At 37.4% G+C, this 11,358-nt stretch overlaps 1 protein-coding gene across 1 annotated transcript; it reads right to left on the bottom strand.

The window, feature by feature from the left end:
* Window positions 1-207: 207 nt before the first annotated feature.
* Window positions 208-11,284, bottom strand: mcur1 (mitochondrial calcium uniporter regulator 1). Its single transcript, XM_038304245.1, has 9 exons — window positions 10,831-11,284; window positions 9,669-9,785; window positions 9,450-9,553; window positions 6,406-6,507; window positions 6,079-6,120; window positions 5,852-5,923; window positions 2,965-3,018; window positions 2,701-2,815; window positions 208-1,001 (listed from the first exon to the last, which is right to left on the bottom strand). Exons 1-9 carry the CDS (start codon window positions 11,114-11,116, stop codon window positions 946-948), a joined length of 948 nt encoding a protein of 315 aa, XP_038160173.1. The 5' UTR covers window positions 11,117-11,284; the 3' UTR covers window positions 208-945.
* Window positions 11,285-11,358: the final 74 nt, after the last annotated feature.

Here is an 11,358-nt window from a genome sequence, read left to right on the forward strand (position 1 = left end):
TCATGGCAGCTATTATTTTAATTAGATAAAGTAAAATAGAATGAGGGGGGTGCATGGGTAGTCAGTGCAACCCACACATATGGAGGTATTAGCCCTGGTTCTGATTGCGACCTTCTGCATGTCTTTCTGTTCGTTTATTTTAAATAGGTTACTAGTGCCACACCAAACTAAGATTACAAATCAAATCAAACAATATGCAAAAAAATACCCTGAACACTTCTCAGTTATATATTTACAACTTTACATGCATAAAATATTTACAGAATAAAATACATTTAATACAAATAAAGGTAATAAATTGGCTTTGCTGTTAAGAAAGTTAGCAAAAAAGATAAAGAAGCAGATCCTTTTTATTTATCAAAATGAGTGAAAACTATTTAAATAAAAAAAGCCAAACTTTTTAAAATCACATAAAACAAATGCTTTTAAGATATCCTGTAGTTATATGCATAAATATCTTTTTGCAGTGATATTTGCATCACAATATCCTTCAGGTTCCTAATGGCGCCTTGAGTGCATTGGCAACAAAACAGCCAGCGAAGCTCCAAAGGTTCATTTCTACCTCCATAAGCTTGACCATACTCCAGTCAGAGGTCACAGAGTGGACATGAATAAATGTTACCAGGAAAATTAGTGCATTGAGAGACTCAGACTGACCCACTGCACCGTCTGTAACCAAGAGAAAACGTCAATTCTCTTAATTAGCACAACTGGTTTTTACAGATAAGTTAATTAAGGTGGGAGGAGACCACATAAAACCAGAATGGGAGAAAAGGAGGAGATTCCCTGGTGAGTGTTGTTCCCATTTGGACTCTCCCTAAACAGAACACATCCACAAACCTTTCCTTCGCCACATTAGGAATGAAACACAATAAATGAGATCCAACATGATAAAGCTGTTCTTTGGTCGTAGGCTTCCACAAAGGAGCGCTCATCAACTCTTGGTCACATCCAAATACGATAAAATCCCAAGACTACAGTGAGACAGGTGAACACGGAGCCTGAAAGATCAAGAACAAAATGGAAGAAGTCATATGGGTTAAGTCGGAAAACACCAGATACAAAAGCAAGAAATGAAGCAAAACATCATAACCATTTTGGGCTGTTTTTTTTTATTTTGCTTTGCAAATAAAAAAACAAAGTACATTATTTTCTAGTGTTGCACCGATACCAGTATCGGGCAGGGCCCCGATCCAGCATTAAAATGGTGGCATCGGTATCGGTGAGTACCAACTAATAAGGCACTGATACTATTTTAAGAGCCAAAAGTTTATTCAACTATTGTCACCTATTCCAGTTAGGCAATAAAAAGTTCTACTGGATTCACTTTGTTTTAGTCTTTTTCCTGCTTCTCAAAGGTAGGCAGCAGCTTGACAAAGCCATGATGGCAATTATTTTACATCCAAATAGTATGCAGTTCTTCATATACACACACACACACACACACACACCAGTTTCAAACAGATGGTATCAGCCAATACTGCAGAGTCAGGTATCGGTATCGGGGCCAAAAATGGCATCAGTGCAACACTATTATACCCTATTTACACTACCCTTGAAAAACCGCGCTGAGACCGGTCCGAGCTCAGTAACTGAGATAACTTATCGTGTGTAAATGGAAAGCAAACTGAATGCTGATGAAGATTCCCAGTCATCCAGGTCATAGTCATTCCGTTAAAGTAAAAAAAATATCCACTGGACTTGGTTTCCAAGATTTGAAGACGTTTTGCCACCTCTCCAGGAAGCTTTCTCAATTTAAATGTCTGGATCCACAGTGAGTTTGAGTCTTATATAGACAAAGCCTTGTATCGCTTGGAAACATGCAATGGTAACTGATGAATGGGTCGTTTGGTTCCATTGTTAGCCTGTAATATCTGAAACCTGTCTATGATTGTTAAGGGTCGGTCGTTAAAGGGGTATTGTTCACCGGCTGGAGCGGGTAAGTGCTTCGTTCCTATGTGATGGGGTGGGGGGTGTGGTGATATCTGGAAGGGATCATGTCAATGATTGAATTGTATGACTGAACTGAACCGAGCTAGACACAACCGGACCGAGCTAACTGCAGACCAGTTCCAGAGGTTCACTCGGCTCGGTTTTTCCCTGGCTCGGTTCTCCTATAACAAGAGTGCATGAGCAGAACGTGTCATCTCCATCTGGCTGCACATCGCAATTCACACTCCATTCCAATAGTTGGCGGTAATGCCCCTCCGGAAACAGAAGAAGAAGAACAACTTCTTCAACTATAAACAACAATCGAAATCTTCTCCACGCAACATTTTAAATAATAACACCGAAGTACAGCAATAATAATGAAGCATAACTTTCTGAAGGTGACGGGCGCCGCCATTTGATTTGCTTGATTCCCTCCTTCTTCGTCTTCTTCTTCTTGTGTTTTATGGCGGTGGGCAAACAACTTTTGGTGCATTACCGCCACCAACTGCTTGATTTCCTCCTTTAATACTGGCAGTATTAAAGGAGGAAATCGAGGAACCGAGATAGCGTGGTGTGTAAACGGTCGTCAGAATCGAGCTCAGCCTGGTTAACTGATCCGAGCTGATCGGTCTCGGCATGGATCGGTTTTTCAAGGGTAGTGTAAATGGGGTATTATTTTCCAAAGGTTGCAAACAGCTTCCCAACAGTAAAGTTTAAAGCACAGTTGAGAAATCCCAAACTATTTTAACAAACTATGCATTGTCTTACCTGCAAGGTATTTGATAGTATCCAGTTTATGAGACTCCAACATGGTTTTTAAACCAGCCACCTCCGTGTCGATTTTCATGTTTGTATGGGTCAGATGGCGATCCTGCTCTGCTGTCTGCACCAAATGGCAATAAAGACAAGGAAAAAAAAACATTTTTAATATAATAAAAACGTTCAAAAAACAACCCAAAATCTGCATGTTTTAGAACAGAAAGAAAATTACAGTTTGTAACGATTCTTAAAAGGGGAAAAATTAATACAAACCATTTCCAGAATCTCAGTTCTTGTTTCCAGAAGCCTCTTCTCATGCTCCGCTTTCTGAAAATGTAAGGATTTATTTTTTATAATGTAATTAAAAAGAGCGAGGGTTAGATGATTTCTTTAAAACTTCACATGAAGAACCTTTCTTCAGTTACTCTAACAAATACATTTCAAGGTGAGGATACTAAGAATGTTTGTGGAACTTCAGTCTTATTCGCTGTGAAATGAAAAAAGGCAGAAGAGGTTTTTGTAGAAGCTAAAAGTCACTGTTTTCAGCGTGTGGTGTTATTTCTGCTACAGGAGAGGCAGTGATTTTAAGTTGTTGCACTTCAAGCTGGTTAGGTAAACTAGTTAAAGTGGTCATAACAGTTGTTTGGAAGGTCAGAGTTAATTCAGTATCTTTTATAACATTATAAGCCCATTCATTCATTTTCAACACACTGACTATAGATGTTCTGATCCATATTTATTCATTCAGTTTAACATATACGGATATTGCACCTTTGAGCGTTGATCGATTCTGATATTGGCCCGCTAACATATTAGCATGAATTATTCATACTTATTTTATAGTGTGAAATGTTGAAAAGGTTTAAAATGACCCAATTATTATTAACCAACACTTACATAAACTTTAGATGGATGCAGATGGTTTTTAACAGAATGCCAATATCAGATATTTTAGGTCCTGGCTGATATAATCAGATATAATTTTTTTGCTGTATAATCAGACCGATATCGATATTGGACTTCCCTAATCGACTGGGGTAATGATTCGGTCACAGATTCATCACTGCAGCAGACCAGAAACGTGTTAAGTAGCTTTAAGAAAAAAAAAGTCACTCAATAAAACTCTGTTATGACATGGCAGCCCATTAGATTGAACCAGTCACAGAGACACTGTGAGAATAAATAAAAAAATTAATAAGCTAAAATATATTTTTTAACTTAACAGTTTGTCTTAATGGGTACATTTCGTTATTTGATGAAATATTTAATTATTTATTTATAACATCCATCCATTTTCTTTACACGCTTGTCCCAAGTGGGGTCGTGAGGGGTGCTGGTGCCTATCTGCAGCTGTCAATGGGCGAGAGGCGGGGTTCACCCTGGACGGGTCACCAGTCCATCGCAGGGCAACAGAGACAAACAGAACAAACAATCATTCACACACACCTAAGGAGAATTTAGAGAAGACAATTATCCTAACAGTCATGTTTTTGAAGTGTAGGAGGAAACCGGAGTACCCAGGGTACCCACACATGCTCAGGGAGAACATGCAAACTCCATGCAAAAAGACTCCGGGCCCGGAATCGAACCCGGAACCGTCCTGCTGCAAGGCAGCAGTGCTACTCACTGCTCCACTGAGCAGCCCTTTTAAATAACAACATTTATGAATTCAGTCGTGATTAAAAAATGTTTCTGTGGGGTGTGCAGGTGCTGCAGTGGTTAGGGTGCATGACCTATATATGGAGGCCTTACTCCTCGACGCAGCCGACCCGGGTTCGAATCCGACCTGTGGTCCTTTGCTGCATGTCTCTCCCCCTCTGTTATACCCCCTTTAATGTCGGCCTACTGTTGAAAAAAATGAGCCACTAGTGCCGTAAAAACTAAAAAAGGTTTTGTACGCCTCAACTACATAGAGGAAACGAGTTTAGTGTCAATTAGGGCTGGGCGATAAGACGATACATATCGTACAGACGATAGAAAAGTGTCTATCGTGCTAAATCTTTTGTATCGTTTCTAACACAATTGTATCTCGTATTCAAGCAAATATTTTCCATGGTGGACTATGACGAATGTGTTAGTGTAGCCATGTAGCCTACACACAGCTTATAAGTGATAAACAAGATTTTTTTTTTTATCCACAAAGAAGCGCCGTCCTCTGGTTTTGCAACTTGACTCTTCTTTACGGCTTTTGTCTCACACGCGGGTTTATGACATGCATTACATTACTTAACTCATGAGAGATGTAGACGCAGGAGGCTGAAGTATTAAACCCGTGGTCGCGACAAACAGAGACACCTACGCAGGCAACCCAAGATGAAGAAATTTTACCAAAAAGAGGGGACTCGTCTGTGATTTGGTTACATTTTGGATTTAAGAAGTCCAACACGGAGCAGACAACGGTTATTTGCAAACTATGCTACAGTACTGTTCCCTTACCCGACAGCAACATGACAAACCTCTTCTATCACCTAAAGAACCACAGTAATTTAATTTAAATACCGGTAGGATTTTGAAACAATGTGAAGGATACTGTAGCCCTACCTCCGCCTCATCTTATGCATATATATTGCTGTACTACAATTTATTTTTCTATAAATGTCACTTCAAAATAAAGTTAAAAAAGTAAGCAATTATATTGCTCAGAGACCCGGAGTGCAGGCTGTGGGGGTACTTGCAGCACAAGCGCACTGCTGTAACCACTAGGCCGTAAACTCCCCAACCTCTTTTTTATTGTATTTATTTATTTCTTTAAGTAATAATAGACTCTACTTTAACTCTACTGTATCCCAGCTTCCCTCTTAAGTGTCCTATTATTAATCAGTTAAACACTGTTCAAAAAATTTAAAAAGGTTTTCCATAAAATCATAAAAAACTCAATTTGAAACCTATAAATTGGTAGAATGTCAGTTTTTTTTTTTATCCATTTCTGAAGTATATGGATCTGATTTCCATTAGCCTTATCTGACAGATTATACCTGTTGTTTCTTTTTGGGGGAAAGCTACCAGCATAGAAGTTGAAACAATTGTCAAAAACGATTATTTAAGTGCAGAAATGAGGTGGATCCTCAGTTTTCTGTGCCAGGATATGTACCAGTATATTATAAGTTTACCGTATAGACCTTTGTACAGCAGTAAGATTAATCTTAATCTTAGAACTTACCAGTTCCTTTACACGACTTTTCTCCCAGTTCAGGTCCATAATATTATCTGAGCGTACTTTATTCATTACATCCTGCCGGATGGGAGAGATGAAGGCAGACAATGCTGAATAAATACTTTTAAATAATCTAAACCAAATGAAAAAAGACAAGATTATGCTTCAAACAATGTTTCTGGAGATGTAAAAAAAAAACTGCAGCTTTAAAAAAAAAAAAAATAACTACTTACAGCCAGTTGGACCTTGAGCTGTAATAATTGGTTCTTGAGTTTCTGTAGAAATGTTAAAATACTTAAACCATCAGACCAGAAACATATGGAAAACAAATGAAAAATTAAGAAATACTCCAGTCATTCAGATTATTCCCTATAATAAAAGGTAGACAGTCATCCTATCCTATTACGTGCACAATTTAAACCATTATAAACCATTTTTTAAATGGAGAAAATAAAAATAATAATTTCTAAAATAGCAACATAGTTAGATCCTGACTTATTGCTGCTGCTGCTTGGATCTCACATTTTTCCAGCTGAAAAAAGCTTGATAATTAGTCTTACCTCGTTCTCAGCTAGAAGGGTGGAGAACTCGCTCTTCTCTAAGATAACCATGTCCTTCTTTACAGAAGCAATTTTAGACATTACTTGCTGCAACATGATTTCCTGAAAAAAAAAAGATTATTCATTAAAAAGAATCCCAATTCAAAGGAAGATAACCTGTGTATGCTACAACTAGGTGTTGCAAGTTATATAAAAAATTAAAAACAAATTCCAAGTTTGTTACTTTAAAATCTTTTAAAATCCAAGTGATGTATAAATATTAAAGGACCAAACAGTGTGTCACCAGGTCTGCATTAATGCTGTCATTGTCAGTTACCTTCTCTATCAACACATCTAACTGCAACTAACGATCATTTTCCAAAATATTAATCTGTTAATTATTTTTCACATTAGTAATTGGATGACAAAAGATTTTAAACAGGATTTAAAGCAAGTGCAGCTTAAATTATTCCACTTTTTTAGTTCTGGATAGAGCATGGTGATGGACAAAAAAAAAAAAAAAAAAATTGGAAATCTCTTCATTCTGATATAAAATGTGAAATTGCGTGAAATCAAGAACCATTGTAGTTGTACGGAAGAGTGTACAACGGAAGTGTTTGAGGTGGCCAGTGACACATTGGTGGAAAATGACGGAATTAGGCAACTTTTTACGTGCCCGAGGGGTCCCCTCATTAATATTTTGCTTACATTTGGCTTTTATGTGTGTGTCTTTGTACGTATGTAATGATGTGATGTAATTTTGATGCCTATCTTGGCCAGGTCTCCCTTGCAAAAGAGATTTTTAATCTCAGTGGGTATTACCTGGTTAAATAAAGGATAAATAAAAATAAAAATAAATAAAATGGAGGAGCAGAAGGTCATTAAAACAAGAGAGCTAGTCTCTAAAACAGACATGGCTACAGCTTGATGCTAACATGTTTATCTGTCAGAATTCTAAGAAAAAAGTCAGAATTCTGAGATTAAAGTCAGAATTCTTAGGAAAAAAAAGTTAGAATTTTGAGATTAAAGTCAGAATTCTGAGATTAAATTTGGAATTATTAGAAAAAAGTTAGAATTTTGAGATTAAAGTCAGAATTCTGAGAAAAAAGTCAGAATTCTGAGATTAGAGTCAGAATTCTGAGATTAAAGTCGGAATTCTTAGGAAAAAAGTTAGAATTTTGAGATTAAAGTCAGAATTCTGAGAAAAAAGTCAGAATTCTGAGATTAAAGTCGGAATGCTTAGGAAAAAAGTTAGAATTTTGAGATTAAAGTCGGAATTCTGAGAAAAAAAGTCGAAATTCTGAGAAAAAAAGTCGGAATTCTGAGAAAAAAGGCGGAATTCTGAGAAAAAAAGTCGGAATTCTGAGAAAAAAAGTCAGAATTCTGAGAAAAAAAAGTCAGAATTCTGAGAATAAAGTCAGAATTCTGAGATTAAAGTCAGAATTCTGAGATCAAAGTCAGAATTCTGAGATCAAAGTCAGAATTCTGAGAATAAGTCAGAATTCCGAGATTAAGTCAGAATTCTGAGAATAAAGTCAGAATTCTGAGATTAAGTCAGAATTCTGAGAATAAAGTCAGAATTCTGGCTTTTTTCCTATGTTAAACTGAAATAAAATTTAAAAATCAGTTAACTTTTTTTTTTTTTTCAGTGGCCCTAATCCTCTTCCATATAGATGGCACTTGAGGTTTACAATGGTAACGTTTTACGCCTAAAGTAAATGGTCTTAATTTCAATAACAATAATCCTAATTTCTGGGTTAAAGTCAGAATTCTGAGATTTAGGCCCCGTCCACACGAAGTCAAAACGAACACGAAACGCTGATATTTTCCAAAACGTTTGCCGTAAAGAAGGAGACATAAAATAAATGTGAGCGTCCACACGAATGCATGAAAACACTGCAAAATGTATGCCAGGCCTGTAAGTGGCGCTGTGGTGCCAAAGCAAAAATAAGCGACGAAATGTTGGGCATGCGCACTAATATTTATACATGGTTGCCCTGCGGGTCCATTTTCGTGGTTCAGTCAAATTCAGGTGCTGAACTATGTCGTCGATATAGCTCTGTTCTTCCTGGAGATATTCCAGAAGAAGATTATGTTGTAAGCCCGACAGCAGGGTGAGTAGCATTTGCAGCAACGGCGCCATTGTTGTTGTGATACTGTGTCGCGCATGCGTGTTTAGAGGCGACGCTATGACGCATAGGTGTAAAAAAAAAAATGCGGTTAGAGCGTAAAGATGGAAACGCGAAAACTACGTTTCGAAATCTTCCCACTCTGAAGGCTGAATAAAAAAAAAGATTGTTTACAGACCCCGGAAACGCCGGCTTCGTGTGGATGAGAGGCTGGTTTGGTTAAAAATTTGTGCGATTAGGCCAGGCTTCGGCTTCGTGTGGACGGGGCCTAAGTCAGAATTCTGAGAATAAAGTCAGAATTCTGAGAAAAAAGTCAGAATTCTGAGATTAAAATCAGAATTCTGAGATTAAGGTCGGAATTCTGAGAAAAAAAGTGGGAATTCTGAGAAAAAAAGTTGGAATTCTGAGAATAAAGTCAGAATTCTGAGAATAAAGTCAGAATTCTGAGATTAAGTCAGAATTCTGACTTTTTTCCTATGTTAAACTGAAATAAAATTTAAAAATCAGTTAACTTTTTTTTTTTTTCAGTGGCCCTAATCCTCTTCCATATAGATGGCACTTGAGGTTTACAATGGTAACGTTTTATGCCTAAAGTAAATGGTCTTAATTTCAATAACAATAATCCTAATTTCTGGGTTAAGAAACCCAGTTTTAAGGTTTCTTTTGTTACATGACTACAGCAGGGATTAAAGCAAAAAAAAAAAATCCTGAGCCTGAACTTTTTCGACACAGACAAGAAACACACACATATATATGAATTTATTTTCAAATGATTTTTTTTTTTTTTACCCCAAGCAATCGCTGGGAGCTGGAGATCCCAGCTAAAGTATGAACAAATATTTTTGTTGTTGTTGTAAAACCGAAACAGAAGTTCAAAGGTTTAAAACTAAAGAGTACTTGAGATATTCTGTCACAATCTTCCTTAGGAAGTCTCACCTGTTGCACCTTGGTCACCATATCACTATAGATAACATCCATAGTAGAGTTTGTTGTTCCAATCAGCACTTTAACCAACACTTCAGCTTGCTGAGTACTAAATCCTGATTAAATAAAGAGGAAAAGATCAGAAAGAGTGTTATATCTTTTATTTTAATACTTAAAAAGTAAATGAAACTGTATGATTTGCTAAGAAAAATAAATGAATAAAACCCAAACCATTTTCCTCAAGGATTCGCACAACTGCATGAGTGTCAAAAAACAGCTTCCGGCCTTCGGTTTTTGGTATGTCTGGTTTTAGATCATACTGGAAGGCCCTGGAAGAAGTATTGAGCTCTGAAACAAAACAAATATAAAGTAAATTAGACTGTTACCAATCCCTACTCAGCATAAACCACCTAGAAAACAGATGGATGAGTTAGTTTTCTAACAGAGACTGTCCACTGTGACAAACACACCTGGAAAATAAGCAACAGAGATGTATTGTGGAAACAGAATGTCCTATATGGGAATGGGTTTACATCAGAAACAGCATCAGGGACACTGTGTCGACTAATGCTTTATTTAAAAAAAAATCACTAATCTAAAATCAGGAGTGTCAAATAACTTTACTTAAGAAGCTTTTGTCAGTATCTATCATTTAGTTTAGATCAGGCATCCCCAAACTCGGTCCTCAAGGCCCCCTGTCCTGCGGGTTTTAGAGGTTTCCTTGCTCCAGCACAGCTGATTTTAATTGAAAGCTGATTAACAGGCTTTTGGTCTACTGCAATCATTATAACCAGCTGTGCTGAAGCAGAGAAACCTCTAAAACCTGCAGGATAGGGGGCCTTGAGGACCGAGTTTGGGGATGCCTGGTTTAGAGTATTTATTTCACATTTACTATTTGAAGACAAATATATGTAATGTTAACACTGATGGTAACATAGATGCAGACAGAGAGCGGATAATACATCAGATCCTCATACAATCATCTTTGTTAGAGTTTAAATCTAAATGTTGATTGTGTTTCAAAAACTATTTTGATTTGACTTTGATATAAAAGCATCCAGCTGCACACACAAAACCTATGATCAGTTAAATATTTATTATCTTATCGAGAATGTTTATTTTTACTTAAATTAAGGTGGAAAATTTTTGACACATTCGCTTACAAAACATTTTCTAATAATAAATAAAAAAATAATAAAAACATGACCTCAACTAACCCCATAAAGAGCTTTTATTTTGAAAGAACCTCCAGCACGAGTTCAGGATTTGGTGGAGTAAAGTGAAACTTCCGTGTTATGAAGTTTAAAAGTGTCCGGGGTAGGTTTAAAGCAGTAAATTACTATATTTAGGATTGAAATAAGTCAAGGGACCAAAGAAAGAAACGAACTTTTACCTCGGACGGAGATGTTTTTCACAGAAGACACATCCGTAACCTTCAGCCCAGGACTTCCTCTCCTTTTCAGTGGCTGCAGGTCAAAGTCCGCCAAACATGCAGAGGATGTTGCAAAGTGGGAAGCTGCTGAGGTGCTAACAGCTGTCAGACTCCACGGAACAAGAGAAATGCTCGATAGAACTGCGGCATTAGCCCTGTTCTGGTTAAGAGAAGCGGGGTCACAGCGCCTCTGTGACTGTTTCAGTCTAATGACCTGCCATGACAGCCGAGACTGGTTTAACACCATGGTCAGCGTGGTTGTTGACAAAACTTATATTTTCCCAAGACTGTAACTCGGTGTGATGAAAGTTTCTGAAGTGTTTACCGTGTCTTTTCGTGTTCTTATCGCCACTTTTCATCCGGTAGCTGACCGATTGTTGGTAAAGATGGCGGTGTCCTGTAGAACTTCCGGTCTTGCCTTTCAAAATAAAGCGCACACCCAACTTCATAGGAACATGTTTGGGTTAGCAATTTGCATGATCACTCTTA

Source organism: Cyprinodon tularosa, unplaced genomic scaffold, assembly GCF_016077235.1.
Source record: "Cyprinodon tularosa strain WSP-4 unplaced genomic scaffold, ASM1607723v1 ctg53, whole genome shotgun sequence".
NCBI classification, from domain to species: domain Eukaryota; kingdom Metazoa; phylum Chordata; class Actinopteri; order Cyprinodontiformes; family Cyprinodontidae; genus Cyprinodon; species Cyprinodon tularosa.